General features: G+C 33.5%; 7 protein-coding genes and 1 long non-coding RNA gene across 57 annotated transcripts in view; 3 read left to right on the top strand and 5 right to left on the bottom strand.

Moving 5' to 3' along the window:
• The window catches only part of LOC100115546 (inositol hexakisphosphate and diphosphoinositol-pentakisphosphate kinase 2), a 28,936-nt gene extending 25,408 nt beyond the window's left edge, over positions 1-3,528 (bottom strand). For 27 of the 43 annotated variants that reach the window (XR_004226580.2, XM_031922585.1, XM_031922596.1 and 24 more), the window contains exons 1-2: positions 2,499-2,624; positions 2,306-2,416 (exon numbers count right to left, since the gene is read on the bottom strand). Coding sequence is in view for 42 of the 43 variants with exons in the window: in XM_031922585.1 (XP_031778445.1) it covers positions 2,306-2,416; positions 2,499-2,531 (144 nt within the window). In the remaining variant the exon portion in view is untranslated. Of the gene's footprint in view, positions 1-927; positions 1,195-2,043; positions 2,174-2,305; positions 2,417-2,498; positions 2,625-3,106 lie in introns of those variants that run through there. The other 16 variants (XM_032596785.1, XM_032596795.1, XM_032596792.1 and 13 more) reach the window with 6 other exon arrangements.
• On the top strand, positions 1,105-4,060 carry LOC116416088. 2 transcript variants are annotated; one of them, XR_004226583.2, is made up of 3 exons: positions 1,157-1,241; positions 2,245-3,043; positions 3,116-4,060. It is a non-coding gene; the product is annotated as an uncharacterized LOC116416088 (long non-coding RNA). The 2 variants fall into 2 exon arrangements; XR_004226584.2 differs by lacking the exon at positions 2,245-3,043 and having other exon boundaries at positions 1,105-1,241.
• LOC100679564 lies at positions 3,866-6,642 on the bottom strand. Of its 2 annotated transcripts, none has more exons than XM_031922617.1 (6): positions 6,407-6,642; positions 5,911-6,114; positions 5,682-5,833; positions 5,414-5,619; positions 5,120-5,342; positions 3,866-4,956 (listed from the first exon to the last, which is right to left on the bottom strand). In XM_031922617.1, the coding sequence occupies exons 2-6, from the start codon at positions 6,105-6,107 to the stop codon at positions 4,622-4,624; spliced, it is 1,113 nt and encodes a 370-aa protein (XP_031778477.1). In that variant the 5' UTR covers positions 6,108-6,114; positions 6,407-6,642; the 3' UTR covers positions 3,866-4,621. The 2 variants fall into 2 exon arrangements, with proteins under 2 accessions (XP_031778477.1, XP_008207935.1); XM_008209713.2 differs by having other exon boundaries at positions 5,414-5,601.
• Positions 6,643-7,227: 585 nt separating this feature from the next.
• Positions 7,228-8,989, bottom strand: LOC100114558 (60S ribosomal protein L27). 3 transcript variants are annotated; one of them, XM_001599459.5, is made up of 4 exons: positions 8,872-8,989; positions 8,148-8,378; positions 7,703-7,839; positions 7,228-7,311 (listed from the first exon to the last, which is right to left on the bottom strand). In XM_001599459.5, the coding sequence occupies exons 2-4, from the start codon at positions 8,364-8,366 to the stop codon at positions 7,263-7,265; spliced, it is 405 nt and encodes a 134-aa protein (XP_001599509.1). In that variant the 5' UTR covers positions 8,367-8,378; positions 8,872-8,989; the 3' UTR covers positions 7,228-7,262. The 3 variants fall into 3 exon arrangements, with proteins under 3 accessions (XP_001599509.1, XP_003426798.1, XP_032452706.1); XM_003426750.5 differs by having other exon boundaries at positions 8,780-8,949; XM_032596815.1 differs by lacking the exon at positions 8,872-8,989 and adding an exon at positions 8,536-8,558.
• Positions 8,990-9,179: 190 nt separating this feature from the next.
• On the bottom strand, positions 9,180-10,760 carry LOC100114596 (protein CWC15 homolog). Its single transcript, XM_001599506.6, has 3 exons — positions 10,389-10,760; positions 9,833-10,130; positions 9,180-9,754 (listed from the first exon to the last, which is right to left on the bottom strand). The coding sequence occupies exons 1-3, from the start codon at positions 10,517-10,519 to the stop codon at positions 9,512-9,514; spliced, it is 672 nt and encodes a 223-aa protein (XP_001599556.1). The 5' UTR covers positions 10,520-10,760; the 3' UTR covers positions 9,180-9,511.
• Positions 10,761-10,848: 88 nt separating this feature from the next.
• LOC100114630 (PHD finger-like domain-containing protein 5A) lies at positions 10,849-13,895 on the top strand. The gene is made up of 3 exons (XM_001599534.5): positions 10,849-12,582; positions 12,698-12,888; positions 12,976-13,895. Exons 1-3 carry the CDS (start codon positions 12,531-12,533, stop codon positions 13,063-13,065), a joined length of 333 nt encoding a protein of 110 aa, XP_001599584.1. The 5' UTR covers positions 10,849-12,530; the 3' UTR covers positions 13,066-13,895.
• Positions 11,260-11,751, top strand: LOC103316370 (protein CWC15 homolog). The gene has a single exon (XM_016981561.1). The coding sequence runs from the start codon at positions 11,260-11,262 to the stop codon at positions 11,749-11,751; it is 492 nt and encodes a 163-aa protein (XP_016837050.1).
• Positions 13,427-22,058, bottom strand: LOC100115673 (protein real-time). Of its 4 annotated transcripts, none has more exons than XM_031922612.2 (15): positions 21,461-22,052; positions 19,672-19,821; positions 19,463-19,594; positions 19,258-19,386; positions 19,068-19,174; positions 18,911-18,993; positions 18,419-18,745; positions 18,106-18,332; positions 17,909-18,029; positions 17,716-17,840; positions 17,481-17,546; positions 16,800-17,043; positions 16,611-16,732; positions 16,379-16,521; positions 13,427-16,308 (listed from the first exon to the last, which is right to left on the bottom strand). In XM_031922612.2, the coding sequence occupies exons 1-15, from the start codon at positions 21,521-21,523 to the stop codon at positions 16,239-16,241; spliced, it is 2,109 nt and encodes a 702-aa protein (XP_031778472.1). In that variant the 5' UTR covers positions 21,524-22,052; the 3' UTR covers positions 13,427-16,238. The 4 variants fall into 4 exon arrangements, with proteins under 4 accessions (XP_031778472.1, XP_031778473.1, XP_031778474.1 ...); XM_031922613.2 differs by having other exon boundaries at positions 18,419-18,721; XM_031922614.2 differs by lacking the exon at positions 17,481-17,546.
• Positions 22,059-22,345: the final 287 nt, after the last annotated feature.

Genomic DNA, 22,345 nt, shown 5'->3' with positions numbered 1-22,345 from the left:
GGAACCTCGCGAAATCCGAGCGCACGATTACAAACGACGCACACAATGCGGCTATCGGTGGAGAACTGCGCGATCCAGAAATCCGCGGCTTCGCGATGCGTATTATATACGCATATATATATACCTATATACATACGACGCGAGAAACGTTCCAGAAATAGAAGCGTATAACAGCGAGAAAAGAGCCTCTGCGGGATCGGGATGTAATATAAAATATAGGCGATTTCTCGTGCGGCTTCCGAATATCTTTTGCATAATGTCGCGAGCACAGTCGATAACAAGAATGATTTACGCCATTGATCGGATTTGCTAATGTCCTATGTACGACCGCTCGCTGATTTCGCTTATGTGCTCGCTTTCGATGCTTACGTCCGGAACCGAGAAGAAGCCGATTTTGGAGTTGCGCGGTTGTTCATTTTTGAATTTTGATCGGCGGAGGAGTGTTCTGAATATTAGAAAAACGAGGCTCATTCATTGATAATACATATTCTGCCAAGCTTTGGAAACTTCAAGCATCGGGTCACGAGTTTTCACACGATTCTATTAAACTTCAAACCGTTTTTTTTATCAGTCGTTGCGAGTTTGAAATTGACTTACAAGCACGTTATCGCTGATAAAAAAAAGATTATACCGTATATCTTATGTAAATCGCAGCTTGAAGTAACAAATCGAATATCTACATTCTCAATAGATCCGAATCTGTTAAAATTTTAAAAAAATGACAATCAACGATCGATCGCTTCACACAACTCTTAAACCAAAATCATCGAACCGACGAGTCTCTTCGAAATCATCACAGAACAGCTATCGCCTATGCCTCTCGTTCGGCGGTAACCAAACACAACACACGCTGTATCAGTCGCGCAGTCTGTACAATACACTGGTATAATCCCAAAATTTCGAAGACAATCGCATGTGCGTACATACCATCAGCAGAGACGTGCGGAAAGGACTGAGATAAACGTACGGTAGCAGATCGTCATCGTCGCACTCGTCGGAACTCGGCGCAGCAGCGCAATTTCCTATCGTATCGCTCATTTTATACCTCTCGTTGAACTTCGACACTTGGCTTCTTCATCGACGAGACGCACACTCGCTTCCCTACTCCGCGCTCAACAAAATCAGCCGAACTGTGTACATACACACACTAACAGTGGCGCTCTGTGCTCCCTCGGCGTACGCATAGTAGTCGCTAGTCTAGTCTTATCGCCGGGGACCCTCTTTTATCCCGCTGAACGCAAGTAAGTATACGAGAGAGAGAGAGAGAGAGAGAGAGAGAGAGAGAGAGAGAGAGAGAGAGAGAGAGAGAGAGAGAGAGAGAGACTTAGATAATCGCTTCGCATGGCTGTGTGTTACGCGCGCATACTTTACAATTCGCATCGGATATACATTCAAGCGCACAAGGATCTGTTGTAGCTTTTGCGAAATCGGCATAAATTTTAATTACGACGCTCGGTAGATTTCCTTCCTCCGGAGGATCGCAGGTGGGCACAGTAGTAGTGTATATGTCTATACGCTGTTAATGAGCGGAGGAAAAATCGAGAGATAAATATTGGATCAGTCGCTGTTTTCGAGATAGGCGAGTCTATATCTCTCTCGCTCGTGGATTGTAAACGTTTGTCGAGATTATAAACACCGGTTCAATTAGGCAGAGCTATATTGCTTCTGATAGCTGCTCGCTGTACGTGTGCTATTTTGAGGAGAAACGTCAGTGAAAATGAGTATTCTTTCAAGTACAAGCTATAGGTGACGTATTAGAGAAAATTTTTTACGCTTTATCGTAAATCGTGTAACTGTTCTTCACTGATGTTGCCTCTCGTATGGGTGAGTCAATGTAGTTTGGCAATTAACTAAGTTGTAAGAAAACACATGCTCTGTTCAGTTAACTAAACGTTGTTAATTCTACCTACTTTAAACTATTGTGCATATTCTTTAAGAAAAAAGACATGTTCAAGACTAGTTGCACTCAAACAAAAAAATGTTTTAAAATCACTCTTTTAATAAAAAAAAAACAGAAAGCACAATGATGCGTGTACGTATTACCATGAATTGGAGCCAGTAGGGCTCCACATCATCGACATCATAATTAATAAAACAAAGATCTCCTGTTGATGACGCTGATGCATTTCTATTTTCCATAATTCCTTATGTTTGATGTTTATTATTTGGCTTCCTTTTAAAAAATTTCGTTTAAAAAAAAAAAGGTTTAATTTCCATGAAAATTAATACAAAAATATAATTCAGGTAAAAAAAAAGTGTTTGCACTGGTCATAGAGATTGGTAAGCTTTTGGTTTATAAACTTACCCGATTGGAAGTACGATAGAGGGACGAACCCACTGGGCCAACAAGACCTGGTTGTACAGTGCCGATGTCTCCTACATAGAAAATTGGTTGGTTCGTAGCACTCCTAAGACCCTAAATGTGTAAATAATGATCATTAGTACAATAAAACAACAATTACTTTATTTTGATCAATAATATTGGAAAAAAAGTCTACCTGATAGCCATGTTCCAGCTCAGTGTATGACATGTCAAAGCAACTGTCATTGATAATAAAAATAATTCACGGTCCAGTGACAAAACTGCCCTCTCACTGCTAAAGTATAACAATCTTGACTGAAAACTGAAATAAAATTCATCAATTGATTATCAAAAATAGAAGGAAAAATTCTGTTAGATTTGATTGATTACTTGATTTGTATAGTACAAGCTTTGTATTTATGTAACAAATATCACAAGATCAATGGATAAAGATACTGTAATCATATGATGAAATAAAAAGTCAGGCTCACGAAGGACTTAATACCCTCCAGGCTACTGATAAAACATTGTTCGACGAGTATGATACCAAATCAAATAGTTGACAAGTTAGAACAACAATGGCAACATTGAAATAAATCCCAAATTGTTCTTCACCCAAATACCTTGAAACTCAATCTCAATGTCAAGGTAGAGAATCAGAGATATTTTTAACCGAACGCTTCCAAATCCACTGCTGGCTCGGACTGTACAAGCTCTAGAAAATACCGATCCAGCCCGCAGGTCTCAATGCAAATTTTCACAGAAAAACTCGCCCATACAGCGTCTAACCACTAATTTGCTAACCTTTTTTAGCACCATCTCACCGATGCAGTATCTAAAAAATGCAGCGCACTAACGGAGGAGAGAAGACCCGAGACGACGTGCGTCAATCGTCGAACGAGGGGGTGTGGGAATCGCGCACACGGACACGACCACTACGAGGGTATATCCAAAACACGTTTCGTCGGGGATTACTCAGCTGTTAGTCGACGGACTCACCCGTGGACTCGTCCCCCGATGAGAGTGAGTTCAGTCAGTTGTCAAACTATACCTATACCTAATGCTGCAGCTGCGTGTAAAGTGTCTCGTTGTTTTGACTCTGCGATATGTATACAGCGTGTGGTAGATCATACACAAGCGATTAATTGTGAATGAATTTGAAATCCCCGTCAATACTTGAAGATATTGCGCGACATTAGCGAATAATCGAAGTTCGACGGAGGTGCGCGCGCAAAAGAGGGCCACTTTCGATTGTAGGGCAGAACGATGCGTATATATAGCTCGTTTCAGCTGCTCTCTCTCTCTCTCTCTCTCTCTCTCTCTCTCTCTCTCTCTGCCTGGCGGAACTTTTGAAATTTCTCAGACGGAGAGGGGGCTTTTATTTTTGTATAAGTACATGATTGTTTTGGGAACTCGATGGGAAATTGATATGTTGAACGTATGCGTGTCATCTTGTGTGGGGGTTAACAACTTTCTGGTTCGTATAGATAACAAATTTATATTTACAGATTTTAACTAAAAGTACTTGTTATTGATTTAAGGATTTAAATGTAAAATATGCAATTGCTGAAATAAAAAATTTATTTTATCATTGAAAGATTTACACCTTTGTAATTTATGCACAATTCAAGGCTAGTACAAAATACGCAACGTCGATGTAAAATAAAATATATCGCCTTAACACAATATTGGCATTACAAGCGACATTAATTTCATAAATACTGTAAATATTAATAACATTCAAACTTAAAAAAATAAGTCCATGATTCAAGTGTAAAAATTAATTTAAGTATGATAAATACTTTTTGTAAAACAATGTTCAGTTCATGTTTCTATCAAAATGTCATTGCACACAACAGTGCAATAACAGTCTTTTTAATTGTGCAATAAAATATTTAATATTATATACCACTTATTTACAAATCAGCCCTTTCTTGCATTCTTGTTGCTTGACAATTTTGATCTTACATAAAGGTAAAAAATACAGCATACTAACCAAAAATGCATACAAAATTCTTATTTTATATAGCATATTGTCAAAGTTAAAAATACAAACAGAAGTTAAAAACCTTCTAAAAGTCATTTCAGATATTGAAATAAATAAAAACGTGATTCAATCTTAAAATTAGAAATGTCAGTATACTGTACTTAGTGATAAAAAAATGATCTTACAACCTTTACAAAATTTTAATGTTTCAAGTGTGATAATTTGTCTTTTAGTATCCTAATATCCTAGTTATCTGTCCTATGCACAGTAGATAATTTGTTTAAGAATATTACTTATTATGTAAATTTTTCTGGTACAACAAACATTAAACTTCAATAGTCCTTATCAAAACGATCGTCATGACCCCAAACTTTGCTACCAGTATTTTGCTTTGAAGACCATATTTGTTCATCTGTTAGTTTATCTTTCTTTCCTCGAGGAGATTTTTTAGCATTTTTGTCTTTGCCACTATCTACTGCACCAGCTCCACGAATAGCTCGTGGCATAACAGGCCTTTCATTAGCTGCACTTGGTGTACTCTTCTCATGTGCTCCAAATCCTGGGACCTTACTTTGCTTTGGAGTTCTTGTGACATTGCCAACATTGTTATCAGCAGTAGGTTGGATTGGCTTATTTTTGGGTTTGTCAGACTCTGCGTTTCCCTTACCTACAATATAGAGTTATAATAAATACATATTTTAATAATAATTCAAGTAGTCATTGTAATTGTAAGAATCTCTATGTATAATGTAGAAAGATAAAAATGTTTGTACATTGGATATAAAATAAAAATTATTATTATTAATCTTATTAAAAAGAATAAACCTCACCATTAATATTATTTATGTTTAGATTTTCGATTTCATTTTGATAAAATTCTTTCAACTTTTCGGGGAGTGCAAAATGTGCACTGGTAAGATCAATTATAAACAGTAATGCTCCTCGAGATCTTGCACTTAAGTTACGATTTATAAGGACTCCACGAGCTCGGATTGTAAAATCTTCTAGTTCAGATGGAGATGTTTCAAAAATTTTCTGACCATTCATCAGTATCTGAAAAACCATTTGTTAGTGCATTCATTACTAATATAATAAAGCAAAAACAAAGGTTTGATTCCACATACCATACTACTGACAAGTGCTATATCCTCCTCTTCTGAAGCCTCTAAAAGCAATTCAAGATATTGCAAAAGAGGACCTGCCAGTATATCTAAGAGTTTACCATTAATTTTTAATCTCATGTATACCTCTCCCAGCAATGTCACAGCATTGCGAAACTGGAACACACTTCTTTTCTTGATTTCTCCTCGTTCTGTTAAAAATATCATGTCTTAAGAATTATTATAAATTTATGTTTGAGTTTGAACGTCTTTAAAAAAATGTGTATTGTACCTTCAAAATCTTTTTGCAATGTTTGCAGCAATATCAACCTCAAGTTACAGTCATTAATTGAATATACTTTGGTATCACTACAAGCAATAGCAAGTTTGGTTCCAAATACACTATCCTCAAGGGCTTGATTGTGAAGGTCCTCAATAACTTCTCTGAAAGAATAACATGACAAAATTAACTAAATACTATTCATATTGCACTGATGCCCAATGACCGGAATGCTGCTTACTTCAAAGAATTATTTTTTATGGAATCATTTATTGCTTGAGCAATGTCATCTACTTTAGAACTTGTTTCATCCAATGTGAGATTTTCAATTAAGTTCACTAAAGAACTAAATTTTGGTGCAAATGATTGGCCAGGTCTACGCAACGTAGTTTCTCGGACTTCTGCAAAACCTCTTCCTCTACCTCTCCCAACCGACATAGTTAATCTAAAAAAACGTTATATTGATTAAGATTTCTTTTTGTACAATGCAAGAATACTTGATAACAATTTTTATACAATTAAAATAGAATTATACAAATTATAAATTTGTTGCACAGGTTCTGTATTATCATATAAGAATATCAAGTTGTTCAAAAATACTAAACTAATTAAGATATCATTTAGGAGTGTGTAATATAAAAAGATCATTTAACGTATTCGCGATTGCATACTTTTTTCATTAAAGATGTAATTCTGCATATCATTTTTTTTTTTTTTGTATATATCTATGTACTTACACTTTTTAACACAGATTTAATCGCTTATCAGATTTTGCAGAGAAAAGAGGCTTCTTTGTTTGTAGACGTGCTAAAGTACAGATGTTACTTGTTAAAAACGAACTTTACATCACACACTTGGGGTTAAAATTGAAAACCGGTAAATAATGCAGAAATTTTTACTTGGCAGGCCGCGAGCAGAATTAATAAATCGCCTAATTGTTAAGCCACAAGTGGCGCCGCAAAACACACGCGAAACTATAAGACGGTAAAAATCGGAACCATCCTGTGTGATGTCATGGAAAATACAGTTGGTAACAGTATTATTCGGCCAATAGAATGCCAAAACAGCAGCACTTGCTGATAATGCCCTCTTGCTATTGGTTAATCTTTAGGAATGTGCAGTACTTTCTTGGTTTTTCTTCATATAAGCATATGCATACATTCACTAATCCAATAAGCGTTTACTGTATATGCGTAGCTATTCAAATACAGTTATATGTAGCATTTTTGACTTCAAAAAGATGATTTGAATTTACAAGGTGTACAAAAAAGGAGCATATAAGCTAAGACAATATAACTTTTCAATGTTTTAAATAATTTTAAATAAAATTCAAACACCTAAAGAATTGATACTATTTTAACAAAACTATGCTTATGTTTGTACAATCTCAGCAGAATTAATTGATTAGTATATCTCGAATTACTTTACGCCAAGTATACAAACTTTGTAATAAAAAAAATCATATTCTATTAAATGATGTTACTTAACAAAATAACATCGTCGTATTTTATTTAAATAAACTTAAGGGATACGTGGTAAAAAATGTCAATAAACATTATAATTTTTTAATATCGTTATTTATTTAAAGAGAAATTAGAATCGAAGCTTCTGGAAAAACCACTTGTTTTTGCCGGACTTGTACCTGAAAAAAAATTATATAAATTATGTTTTCACAAACTATATATATTTTACAGTTTTAGAAAAATACTTTATTATTAAACAAATATTAATCAAAGCAATCAATTATTTTTGTTTTTGTTATTTATAAGTAAATATTTGAAATCTTATTTGAAATAAATGTTCTACAACTTTTAAAAACAATAGTAAAACACTTATAAAAACACAAGTTAAAATTTTTTGTTTACAGATGAAAATTCATTTTACTGGAAAAAATGCTCTATATAGAAGCACCAAAAAGTACAATGTTTTTAAACTAAAATATAGTCAATAGAATATTAATTTTTTGCCGTAAAACACATTTTAACTAGCTTCAAAATTGGCAAATGCCACAATTAAAAGTACAAAGATCTCACCTCTCTTCGAATTTCACTCTAGTCTGGAACCTGATCTTTTTCCTCTTCATTGGGTCTTTCAATTCTTTTGGCGTAACCTTCTCCAGGGCCAGATCAACTGTGTATCTGGTTGGCATCAGGTGGTTGTAGTTCAAAATCTAGAAGGAATTATTAAAATTCAATTAGTTTCGAATTTAGAATATACTAAGCTTTGTAAGAAGATGAAGATTAATAGTTTATAGATTAATGAAAAGTTCTGTTTTCCTCACTCTAGTACTTAGAAAAATGTTAATTTAATGCATTTTTGACTATGAAACTATTCTTTATAAATATTTATAGTAGCTGTATTGAACCTTAAATTAAAACAAACTTATTTTTATGAAAAGCATGATACAATACAGAAAAAAAACAACTAAGTAACTTGAGTATAATAAGAATAATGATAGTAGATTTACTCAGATCATACCTTGACAAAGGGCTTTATCTTGGAACGCTTGTGGATCTTTGCCTTGCCCATTCGCTTGTGAACCTTGCGAGGGTAACGGTCAATACCAGCCACCAAAGCATGACCATACTGTTTGTCGGTGGTGCCATCATCATAATTTTTCATGACAATAGCCTTTCTGCCTGCGTACCGGCCACTAAGGACCAGTACGACTTTCCCAGTTTTCATAATCTTCACCATCTTGGCGGATTACTGAAAACAATCACAATATTTAATTATAAAGATGCAAACCGTTTAAAATAAATTTCAGTCGATAAATTATTGCACTTCATCACTAAATCATCAAAGCAAAGAAACTTTACATCTCCTTCATGTCATATGTACATGGTAAACAATTATTACACCTAACCTTTACAAAAAGTTACATGTAAGAAGTTAAAAAAAAATTCAGAGATATGTAAATACACTATGTCACTGATATACAGAACGGAAAATCGTTAGCAATAAATATTAATAAAGTTTTGGAAGACAATCTTATTCGCGTTGCATGGATAGTCGAGAGAAACACGTTGACGGTTTCGGAGTATTATCAGTAACTTTGTTTAATTAGGATAAAAACTAAAAAATTCTTTTGCAAAAATGAAATTGAATACTTTGAGATTCGTAATTTGTTGTAACTTTGTTTAACAAATGTTTTGTTGCTTCGATGTTTATGGATTATTTTACGTATTTCTACGGAACGCACCTCACGGCTCTACGAACCGGAAAAAAAGACCTAACCTCACTTTCCCATATCGTTGGTTAGATATTTGGAGAGGTTTTACTAAAGGGGGCGCTTATTGCAATTCCGGTCGTAGAATGCGTGCGCACCTGTTTGTATAAACTTCCGTAAGTAAGTTAAAAAAAAATATTTCTTTGATCTTGTAAAATTAAGTGAATTGACAAAATAAATTATAATCAGTTATATACATCAATAACATAAAATTATGTATATCGAATATATTTATAATAAATAATGTAATTTTACTGAAGTAAAAACATATGCAAGAAGTATTTTTGACAAGATTTTATTATTTCATTTTTGTAGTGTATTATGTACATAAATAAAAAATATCTTGTAGCAATAGCTTATTCTAATATCTTATGCGATAGGATAAAAACTTATATAACCTGCAAATTAATAAATAAAAAAACCAAATTATTATATTATAATACTCAATTAGTTTCATAAATTTATCTATTAATCCATGTAGACATTTCGTTTCAATAAATGTTTATGTTTAAGATAAATATTATTCCTTTAGTATATAAAACAATTGCGTGCTTCTTTCAATAAGCTATAATTTGTTTAACATTTAGTTTCTTATTTTATCTAAAAGATCAAGTTATTTCACATATTTTTCCATGAATTTACGATGAAACTCACTTCTCAAGGAGTCATTGACAAAGATATTTTGATTCTTTTTTGGCTCAGACCTGCTACAATTTTTAAAAACGACGTCGTCGTCCCATCGTCGTCGAACCTTCATGTCGGTTCGACCACTCTGTGCAGCATAGTTTAATAGAGGGTTCCCCGATAAGATATTCTCCATACGGATCCTCTCTTCCTCCTGTCGTTTTTCTTCTTCCTGTTAAAAACAACATTTTGTTTAATGATAGTTTGATTATAAAAAAAATTATAAACTAAATTCAAATAGATAAATTACTTTTTTGGCTTGTTCTGCAGCCCTCTCCTTTCGTATACGTTGCAGCTCCGCCATCAAAGCTTCGGTATCATCATCATCCGACTCGGATTCGGAATCATCGTCATCTAGCGGGTCATCCGCATCTAGGCTTGCAGCTTGGTCCATTTTTAATCTTTTAGCGGGAGCTGCTACTTCTCTTGTTGGTTCGATCGCCAATCTCCTCGGGGCTGCTTTGTCTTTTACTTCTCTTTCTCTCTCCTCCAATTCTTTGCGAAAATCGCGATTCCTCAATTCGTCAATTGTGCCTTGACCTTGTTCCCTAAACACAAAATGGAAATAAAATAAATAAACAAACATAAATTACTAAAAGCGGGAAACAGCTTCACTTGGTGAGTAAACATGTTTTGATAATTTGGTTTCAACTCGGAGCTGTTAGCTTTTTTTTGAGGTTAACAAACTTAATATATTACAACTATAGTATGTAATATGTATTAATAATCTCATTGCACAGGCTCGGATACTCATGAAAAATTATTGCTAAATTATCAATAAATAAATGCCAATTCGTTGGAAATACCTATATTTTAATTTGGTGTGAGACGGGAGATCTCTGCTCGAATATTGTTTACTAATGGCACTTAAATCCTTTTCTCCTCGACCCTGCCCTCCGCGCGCCGGATCAAAAGTCGGCCTCGCAGCCGTCGTCATCTTATTATACTTATTATGCTTATTATATTATATTATATTATATTATATTATATTATAAGCAACAACGGCAACGCGATGCGTCCGTCCCAAATGGTGGCTTGAATTTGACTGCGTACGAAGCTGCCAGTAGTCAGTAAGTCTCAGCCTATAGTCTATACCTATAGGTACTGGTTTGAGGAAACGGCGTCGGATTTCGGAAGGCTGCGCGCTTGAGTCTGCGCGGAGAGAGGAGTGGAGGGGGTGTGCGAGGCAGTTGATACAGTTTGGATGCTTTTAGTAATACAAAAACCAAAACCGGCTGATATCTTTATGAATGCGAATATAGCGACGTGACGCGAGGTATCTTTAAATATTCGAACGAGCATTAAAATATTCTCTCTTTCACAAAATTGTTTACCAGAAACGTAAAATTACTCATGTCATAAACGTAAGTCTGTTGAAAATCGTGAGTATATATTGTCCCCACTTGACATCAGACAGATGATCCTACGACATCGACGATCTTCTACCTAAGGCTGGGAATAATAGGTGGAGCTGAGAATGTCAGCTCGTCTGGAAATAATAAGTTGCAGCAGTCTGAGTCCAGCGATCAGACAGTTGATTCCTATACGCCGTGTTCGAGTTTCTTTAAAAAAAATGACCATTACGCGTTTATACGCAGCTAAAATCAGTTGAATTTATATGTCAAACGCAGTGTCGAGCAAGTGTTGTAACGAACATCATTTATTAAACACTTAGACATGAGTACTGCAGGGCCAGTTAACGAGCTGTGTGGCCGTGATCTTCGTAAGCATTTGGAAGAACATGAACCACAAGTCGGTAGAAATAAATTATCAGCACGACGTAGATTAGTGAAAGAGTCGTCAATGAAAGCCGCAGATCCAAGTGCTAAAAGACCAAAAGCTGATCGAGAAAATGGCGAAGACGATATTGCAGCGCTGATGGATGAACTAATGCATATTAGAAAAGGACATACATCGGAGCAAATTAATAGAAAACAAGAAAAATGCCAGAAAGAAACATCAACGGACAATCTGCTTTTGGACTACTCATCTACTCCGAGTGAAATTACTGATGATATCAAAGTTCAAAGAAAATGGAACGACGATAATATGATCTTCAGAAACAAGATCTGTGCAAGATCAGAACCAAGGAAGAAATGCGATGTATTTGAAAACGACTCCTCAAGACATGCATCCCACCGTAAATTCATAGAGAAATTTTTCAAATAATTTGTTCTGTCAAAATGAAAGCTTTGAGAATCATGGAAGTAATTCGCAAAATTTAAAAAAAAAATTTTTTTACATTTATTTGTAAATTTTCTCTATTTCCCATCCGTGTTTCTTATTGCATTAAAAATATAGATAGACGGAAAGTGAAGAAGGGGGAGGCCCACTGACTCTTCCGCACAAAATGACTTTTTTTCAAAAGCGAATGTATCTATATATTTTATGTATTAATATACATTAATTCCTACCTTTTTGAACTTATTTACTCTACTATTTTTCTATATTTACAATACTATTGCGAAAGAACACACGCAAAAGCCCCAAATTTATAGCAGTTTAAAAATAAAGGCGGTCAACACTCCAGCGCCATCATGCATTTGTTTTGTAAATCAGCTGATTACTAACGCGCATCGGCGCATGCGCGGTCTGCGGATGCCGCATATATGGCGCATGCGGTTGATGCTTGCTTCTGCAGCAAAGTAGAGTACTGAGGATCCACTATTCCACTGTCTATAGTCTATACCGGTCGGAAACACACATTGAGAGGTTATCTGAAACTCTTGTTTATAAACTAAACGAATCTGTGTATTTTATTTATGTCTGATGGTAAACAATTTTGTGAATGAAAGAACATTTCCATACTCATTCGAATTCGTATGATAAATGTATAATAGTGAAATCGTCAACATCACCGCAGATAGGCAGAATTTTCTAAGGATTCAGTACTTATATTAAGTATAAGTATAATAAAAATTCTAAATTTCCGATAATTCTGCACCACTATGGCAAAGCATCATCCCGATTTGATCTTTTGCCGTAAACAGCCTGGAGTGGGTGAGTACATATTACTTATAAGTAATCTTTATAAGATGCATGCAACCTATTTTTATTCAGTAATTACATTTGTTTGTATTGAATTTACTGATGACCTTTTAATAATTTTTCACAGCTATTGGGCGTTTGTGCGAAAAATGTGATGGAAAATGCGTTATTTGTGATTCGTATGTAAGACCTTGTACTCTAGTGCGAATATGCGATGAATGCAATTATGGTTCTTATCAAGGTAGATGTGTCATCTGCGGAGGACCAGGTGTTTCAGATGCTTATTATTGCAAAGAATGTACCATACAAGAAAAAGATGTAAGTTAGAAAAATTATATTTTTCATTACTTATGTATAGCACATGATTTCAGAAACTAATTAATTGATAATTTTGATCTTTTTTAGCGTGATGGCTGTCCTAAAATTGTGAATTTGGGCAGCTCAAAGACTGATCTCTTCTATGAAAGGAAAAAATACGGATTCAAAAGGAGATAGTACAATTTATTTTTTACAAATAATATTTACATCATAAAAATTTACTTCGTACAATAATCTAATCACCAATAAACCAATTCAGTAAGCAACAACACAACATCATGATAAATTCAATCAGAACATGTAAATTATGATTCTATTTTGTACCAACATGATTTATAAATGAGATTTATTAAAATAACAAGTATGATTTTTATTTTTTTTTATGATAGGAAAAAATTAAAATATAGGCCAACATAATCTTTACTTCGTATATTTCAGGCAGGGGCATAAGTATTCAAAATGCCAGTTCAAATAAATATGTATGTCAGTTGAAATAACAAGTATGATTTTTATGATAGGAAAAAATAAAAATACAAGCTTACATGATTTTTACTTGGTATATTTCAGTTGAAGAATTATTTTCTTTATCACATTACATTGTCATAATGTATTGACTTGTACTACAGTTCCAAGTGAAGACATTTCTTTCACGAATAATTTTTCCTACAGTTTGAACATTTTTTATATAACAAGTCAGTTAAATTTATTAGCCACGTTTAAAAAAGATGGTTAAAAATTTTAAAAGTATACATTAGACAATATCTTCATTATGGATTGCACTAACCAAAGACTTAGATAAATAAGTAAAATACTGTAAACATATAGCTTTTGTTAAAACATTGCATACTTAGTAATATATAATCAAACGGTTGTCCATGGCTAGTAGATTCAACTGTTCATTCATTCATTGATTTATATTTATATTCTAAAATTGCAAACAACGTCGTTTCTTAAGGCTACCTTTCTAAGACAAAATTTCTTAAATTTTCTACATCACGCTCCGAACATTCTGTTTCAAAAAGGAGACACTGTTTACAAAGTATAATTGATCATTATCATTCACGTCAGATACTATATACACATCACATTTTTTTTAACACTTCTCAGATGTTTCGGTTTTTTTTTGTACAACTTCCCTTAAGAAAATATATTTTGGTTCGATCTTGAACTGGGCAAAACTTTTGGGCACATAAATATTCAATAAGAAGTAATATAAATTAAAAAGTTTTGCAAACTAATGCAAATTTTTGCTCTTTCTTATTTTGCTTATCTTCCAAAAGAATATAGTCTATAATGCATATCCTATTTTGGAGGTAGCTTTGTCGACGTCGTGCATTAAAACATTAGTGTATGTATTAGTTTTTTTTTTGTTTGATAGAGAAACGCACAGTTGAACAGCAACATTTTCTTTACTAGCTATAGCAAGATAAATGTTTCGTTGGAAAGAATTCTACTCTACACCTACAATACGATACGCCGATACAGCACAGATATTCGGATAACACTGCGAGTTTAGCAAAATCTCATAGCCGCTACACAGTACTTCTACGATTAAATTGTCTGGCATGTACAGTATTGTTAATACTGTATGAAAAATTACTACGTAGGCCTATCATTACGTTAAAATTGTGTAGTAAAAACACAGAGCCGGATATTTCGTGGAAACTACGTAATTATACATAGTAGTCTAATTTTTCTGAAAAAACATATAATTGCATATGCAATTTATTCAAATTTTGATATTATGAACGACATAGGCATAAACATCAACACTCGAGATAAAATTTACGTAATTTCCTAAAAGTTTCAACAACGGCGAAAAACTTAAGAATTTTATTATTCTGCCAGAAATGCATTTCTTATAAATATTATTATTAACTATTTGTTATCGTGTGTGAAAAAGAATTGTTGTACATATTTTCTGATACGTATTAAATTTCAATTCTAATAATAACCAGTCTGTAAAAATGCGTCATCAGTATTGTTCTGGATAGGAATGTCATGAATAGTTTCCACCATACATTTTTTTTGTTGAAACGTGGAGTATAATTTTGTCCCACTTTTTAAAATTGAGTATCAGTAGCTTGATTGAATTTTATAGGTCTCCCTTAATTGTAAAAATTTAAATATATAACATTTTTTTTAACACTAGTCAATAATTTACTACTTCTAATTCGTAGAAGTGTATACCAGTAATGAAAATAACTATTTTCAAGTCAATTCATTACTTGTAATATATCATGTATTGCAGAAAAAGAAAAAATATATAATAATGTAAGTTAGATTAGAAGTGCAAGATAGGAATGACTTATAGATGTTGATATAGAAGTCATTTAATTTGTCCTATATCATAGATAAAGCAAATCTACTTTCATCTAAAACCTACAGAAGACGTGATGTTTATTGTAAATTAGATTCTACTTCACTGATATTTTCATGTCATATAACAATAAGAAATCCTATTGATATGCAAGAAACTAAAATATATATTTATATATACATAAATAATACGCCAATAGACTTTCAAATCTTCGTGATGTGGATTGTATGTTTCTTATTCTTAAATGTGCAAATTATATTGCTATTAAAAATGGATGACTGATTCTATAAGGAATTCGCAAACTAATTGATTAAGGCATCATTAAATATATTATACAAATTGTAAACCCATTGGTGTTTCTTAATATTTTCTTAAACATTTAAAAAATAAACCAGGTTCTTTAATTAGTATTTAAATGATTTTAAATATTACTGCATTTGTAAAGATTAGTCAGAATTCATTAAAAAATTTTCAAGCAACGAACGTTTTTCGTGATCAACAAGAAGGGGTAACATAGAGTATAATTTTTTTCAGATCTTTTCATCGCATCACTAATAATGGACAAATATCTTTTCAAAAATAAGTTAAGGAAAAATGTGCTTTATGCACAATATAAAATAATTTTTCCACGACATTTAAAAATATTGTTTCTGTAAAAAAGTCTTGAAATGGCTAAATTGCCATGTCTAATAATTCCAGTAAAAATGGAAATCCATGTTAACATGATGGTATGTGAAATTCGCGCAGGATTATTTTACGTACCAAAATAATTTTTAAGGCAACAACAATATTACATTCTAACAGATTTGTCAACGATTGTATCCCTATAACAGCAAGTCAATTATTTTCACGGGGCTTTGTTTGTTTGTTTGTTAGACATTAGCACAGTCGTCTAAACATGTAGCGAGCAAACCTGGTAAAATTATTATTCCCTGACAAGATATTCACGTACTCAATGAATCTTACTGAGTCACAGTTTCAATTACGTCTTGTCACCAGGCTCGATTTTGCTCGTACCTGCGTTTACTTCTCATCTAGACAAAGAGGAACTTGCGACCGATCGCCCACTTATAGCAGATTGTAAGCTCATCATAGAACCCCTGAAAACATAAAGTTTAGTTTCATTTTATATCAAGTGAATACTAAATTAAATTTATGAAAAATTAATACTTGTAATGAGCTGATGGTAGTGTTTCATAGAAATACATCAATTGGGCTTTATGAGAGCCTATTGACGGAAGAAATTCTCCTTGTTCTTCTGGATTTTGCCATTGCAGAATATAAATTCCTGCTTCTTGCATGATATGAGTTCCCTATAAAACACAATGATTTCATAAAATGGAAAAATCCTTACTTATATGCATATTTTTCTTTTCATCTTATATATACATTACACACATACCTGAATACTTTCTCCATCATGGCATACAATGCTAGGTTCCACTTTGACACAATCAATTCCTTCTTTCCAATCTTTATGACCTGTTACATCTTGTTCAATTACAGTTGTAGTATCTGGTACAGCTATAAATGATATTTTTTTTTATGAATTTCATTTATTATATTCTTAAATGATAAATAAAGTACATACCCAAACCATTAGAGTCATTAGACTTATCCTTATGTAATACAGTGAACAGAACTTTGTGGCGCATTACATCAAAATCCCAGGTGAGAACAGCACCGGGATCATTGCAGTGAATAGCAACATGGTGTACTTGGCCGCGACTAAGACTAATAGAATGATACAAACTATGTTCATGTTCAGTAGATGTTCCTTCAAGATCAGCTTTGTAAAGATGCTTTGGCACAACTCCTCCTTCCATAACGTAGGTCTGAAAAATGAAGCATAGTTTATTATCCTAATTCTGTAATTCGGATACAGATAAACTTGAATTTAATTAAAACTAAATCCATTATGGACGATAGGCTGAAATACATTTCAACAAATAAAAGAATCTTTTGTTGAACCACATATGTATTAAAATCGCAACCCTTATTTTATTATCGGATAGAAGCATAAAACATCACAATGGCGCACAGAGTTCATTGAATCTAATCTATTCGTTGCCTAGAAAAATTTAACATTTTATTGATCACACTTGCTGCTATTCATCATAATTATAATGAATATTTATCAAGATAGATTTTGTGCTTAAAAACATTGTGCGAATCGTTACATAGATTGAATAGACACCATAAAAAAATGTGTTTTCTTTTTATAAAAGTGTAAAGTTCAAAAAGTGTAAAACGTTTTCTTTTTTAGTCTTACGTCGTTAGAAGATTCAAAAATGTAAAAGCGTCGAGGAACTGTGTAATACTCTTCGCACAAACCGTCCTGTTTGTTAAAAAGTAAAGAATTATCTAAACAATTAACTCATAAAAATATAAATCTAAGGTCCTGTTTTATTTATTTTTTTCAAATGGTTTTAAGCGAAACAAAAAAAATCACGATCAAATAATAACAAGTTATTAAAGAAATGTATTACTATATGTAATTTTTATACCTCTGATGAACCACCAAGAAAATCTGGTATGTACTCAGGATCAATGTAATCAGTAAGGCCACCAGTTTCTTGCTCTTGATAATCGGTACCACAATAGAACATAAACTTGTTTCTTGTATTTTCATCTTAAAAGTAAATTCCGTAATAGTACTTAATTTACAATGAACAAATAATAATTATAATAATAACTTACGTATAAATGTACTAATCAGTGTCCATAAAATAGGAAAGCATCTTGGAGCACGCATTATTAAAACGCGACCCATTGTTTCAGGATAGTTTGACTCAACAATTTCAATTATATGTAGGAGGGCCTGTAAAAAGTCTATATTTAGTAAAATACTTTACGTCGAGGAATATTGATAAAATTAAAAAAGTCAACATCGTAACCTTAATGCCAGGTCTCCATAAGTGACGCATATTCAATCCTTCTAAATCAATCAACAACGTCCACTGAGAAACTGGGTGACCCCAGACGTTTGTTGCCTCATCCATTAAGGAAAGTCCTTCCTCGCAAATATGCAATGCTAGTAGCAGTAATTCATCCTCACCAATTGACTTCAGTAGTCCCTTAACATCCATTTGTCCTAATCTTAAAATGTAAAGTGGTCGCCCCTCTGTAAATTAAAGAAAATGTATATTATCCAGAATATCGTTTATATTTCCATTAAAATATTCAGCTACATAATAAAAATCTAATTACCTTTATCAAAGTGATGCCAACCACCGGGAAAGTAATCCTTTACGACTTGAGGTGCTTCATATTCTTCAAGAAGCTTGTCAATTTGATGTTTCTTTCTCCAATGAAGTGATTGAGTCAACATTTCTCTAGCTTTTTCTACAGAAAATTCTCTAGCACGTAAAAAACGAAGAAGGGTAGCATCTCCTGGTACAGAACTACCTCTCAGCTCTTCAATGCTATGTCTCAATTGTACTAATTTGCTCTCCTGCATCATATCGAGCTTTCCCAGGTATCTTTCAATGTAATCAGAGGATAACTGCATTTCTGAAATGTTAATTTCGGAGGAATCTTAAGAAAACGGTTATATACTTTTTGATTAATAACTTTGCAATCATCCAAATAATAAAATGATTAATTTAGCATTGCAATAATTTTATTATTTGGATTTTTTCATTTTATTTTTTTCAATATAAAAAGTATAATTAAAACAAAATAAATAAGCTTTAACAATACCTCTACTACTGGGAAGCTTTCCATCTAAAGATCCATGCTCAGGAAGTTTAGTAACTTCTTTCTTTTCTTCTTTAGGACTCACTCTGTAAAAATTTCAAAAAATAAATTTCCGTTTCAAAGAATTAAAACATCCTTGAAAACGAGTAGAATTACTTACTTTTCTTCTACAACATTAGTTTCTTGCAATGGATCTTGCCATGGTTCAACATATGTTATACCCTCTTCTTTCAATTCATTTACAAAATATTCTATTATTTCTTTGCCCTTAATTAAAAATAAAAAAAGTTAAGATTCAGCCAGCAATTTATTTTCATTGATTGTGAATAATTGTTTAATTTGATAATTACCTTGGCAATATTCTGTGCATACTGTTTCATTGCTAGTTTTTCCATTGAATTTTCAAATCCAAAGAAGTTTTTTATATCTAAACTAGCTGTTTGCTCAAAGCAGGTCCATTCAGGATTTTCTGGATGAATCTGAAAAAATTATGAACATTATTATTTTGGTAGTCATTACGATGGCTGAGAATATTTCTGATTTTAAAATACTTACAAAGTATCTACATTTTTCTAAGACAGTGACCCTGGAGGAAAAACTTTCGTTGTATGCTTCAATTTCTAATACGCTATTACGGCGGTCAAGGACATTTCTTTGTATAAAATACACAAAGTCTACACCTATTATCTGTAAAATACACATTATAACGATTATATTTTACGGTATAATACAAGAATGAAATATCATTAAATTAAAATACATACTTTTTTTAAAATGTATGGGGCTTCAACATTTAGTTTACATTTTCTTTCAGTTGTTCTAATTGCTCCATCTTCACTCTCAGTATCCAAAGTTACTTCACATCCTACAAAAACTGGTATTTGTGGGCATGTAGGAAACCGCCGCTCGTAAGCCTTGCAAAAACAGAAGAAATTATACATTTTATATGACAGCCGGTCATTAAAAGTATGCGAAATGTTTCTATCAAGCAAAACAAATCTTATAAAAATTGCAAGTAATGTAACCTTTGTGGCAAATAAATAATAAATGAATAGAATTTTTTTTAATTTTGTAAATATTTTCAATATTTACAAAAATTTTATTTCCAAAAGTTCATTTACTGTACTAAATTTTTCTACATAAGTGTATAAATGTTGGAACATTTCAAGGTCACTGTGTATGTACTACTTCATATTCCTACCAGCCAACTGTAATGACTATGATAATCCTTACACAGTTCCTACACAACAAGTCAATGTCAAACCTATTACCTTGATATATCAATAATTTAGAGGAAAGGTGATAACCACTTTATTGATTAGCAGTCTGTAAATAATACTTGCGACTTTATCAATTGTTTCATTTTTTGGGCAACTTGCGTAATATACATTCAAGGAAGGAAAGTTCAAATAAAACTTCAGTGGGTTAATTATAAATTCTACACAGGCAAGGATTGTGATACAGTAGATACTTAATAATTTTATGTAAGTGAGAGGATTGAATTTAATGTAACTGTAATCTGATGAGCTTTGAAAATACAATGAATTGCTAGTTCAGATTTTTTCGCTTATTGACAGTTTTACTTTTACACAAAGTTCAATAAAACTTTTATAAATAATAAACGCATTGATATCAATTATTTAAAATAAAGGAAGTAAATGTCATTGTGGATTTATCCATGAAATATTTTGTCCTCTGCAAACGTAAAGGAATTTTCACATCAGGGAATTCGGGAAGTTTACATAACAAAGATGATATCATTTAAGATGAAAATAGATTTTAGTTTAAAAGAACTCCGATTTGGAACACTATAAAAATACAAAACAAGACCTCTCTAAATAACAATGGAAGAACTTGATAAAAGGTATAAGTATGGGTATAATAGAAGTATAATAAGAAGGCTTTATGCAAATTACGATCAGACAACTGGGAAAAACAATATTTTATATTTCTGGTCAACAGGAATACACATTTATAGACAGCTTAAGCAAACATTATGAAGATAAAATTCTGATAATTCATTCAGATTCTTTTTGCACAAAGACCAAGCAAGTGGTAGCATGCAAAAACAAAGTGATTTATGGAAACTCATCAAGACAATGCAAAGATAATACATATTCATAAAAGGAAAACGGATTTCGTCGTCTCACTAGATAAATTCCAGCTAGTACTGCTTTTCACAAAGTTAAAATCATGACTCTTGTATCTTGCTGTGAAGCAAGGCTGTTTATATTGGTCAATTCTCCATGAGAGAGAGAGAGAGAGAGAGAGAGAGAGAGAGAGAGAGAGAGAGAGAGAGAGAGAGAGAGAGAGAGAAAGGAAGGCCAAAAATATCAGCAAGGAAGTCAAGCAAGCGGTAAACAGGAAGGAAAAAAACGGAGCTATATACAGGCCGCGCAGCTCCGACGTTGTACAATTAGATGCTTATGTACAAACGAGTTAAGCACAAGTAATGTGCGAATACAAGTATGTAAGGAGAATAGATATAGACATTACGTGCGTGCTCGGGAGCAATTAGACATCGACGACGTAGTCGTAACTCATATAACTCACCAGCATAACGAGGGCGAAAGGGTACTTGTAGACCCGGACGGGCGACTGGTACTGCTGCACCATATTGTCAGGACTCCTGGATGCTTGTCACGACGAGGTCGTCTGCGTATCGCTCGCCTCGAAAGTTACACACTGGCGCGCTCTAATTGACAATACAACGTTGACCTTGTTCTTCTTCTTCTTCTTTACCTCCACCTCTCCTCCTCCTCAGCTGATTCGGGCGAACAGTTCGACGACGAGGAACATGTAGAGCATCAGCTTCGTCGCTCGACGAGGCTCTGCCTTCTTCTCCAGAAGGGATGTGTGGGTAGGATATAGGCACGCGCGGGGATCACCTCCACGTACGACTCGAAACTACTACTGCCCCCGCTGACGTCCGCTGCCACTTGCAAGCGCAGTCGTGTGTGTATAAGTAATGTATCAGGCGTATATATAGCTTTTCGACGTGTGCAGGTCTATACTGTACCTGCACACTTTCTCCCGGCTCTGGCTGGTACTTATAACACACAGATACGTAATCGCACACTCATACGCGAGTTGCGACCTGCTTCTCGCGAGTTTGCGACTGCTGGCTGTGTTCTGCGCCCACGCAGTACTGGCTGCCACGGAAATGTCGGCGGTAAAAAACATCGAGAGACCCGATTGACCGTCAATTACGGCGCGCGTAAAGAACAATTTAAAAAGCGACGTTTGCAAGGTTTGTTCATTGCAGCACGGTTTTCTTTTTTTGACGAACAAGAATTTTTCCAATTCGCCAAGTTATGTTTTCCATTTTTAAATTCTTACAGCTATTTCAAGAAGCGAATGGATGAGCTGTCGGTATGATTAAAACTTATGTTTTATACCATTATAAGCACACAAGCAATTGTTCGCACGACAATTGCG

The sequence above is a fragment of the Nasonia vitripennis genome, chromosome 2 (genome assembly GCF_009193385.2).
Source record: "Nasonia vitripennis strain AsymCx chromosome 2, Nvit_psr_1.1, whole genome shotgun sequence".
NCBI lineage: Eukaryota > Metazoa > Arthropoda > Insecta > Hymenoptera > Pteromalidae > Nasonia > Nasonia vitripennis.
The sequence above is the reverse complement of the archived record's forward strand: the minus strand, read 5'-3'. Positions and strand labels throughout refer to the sequence as shown.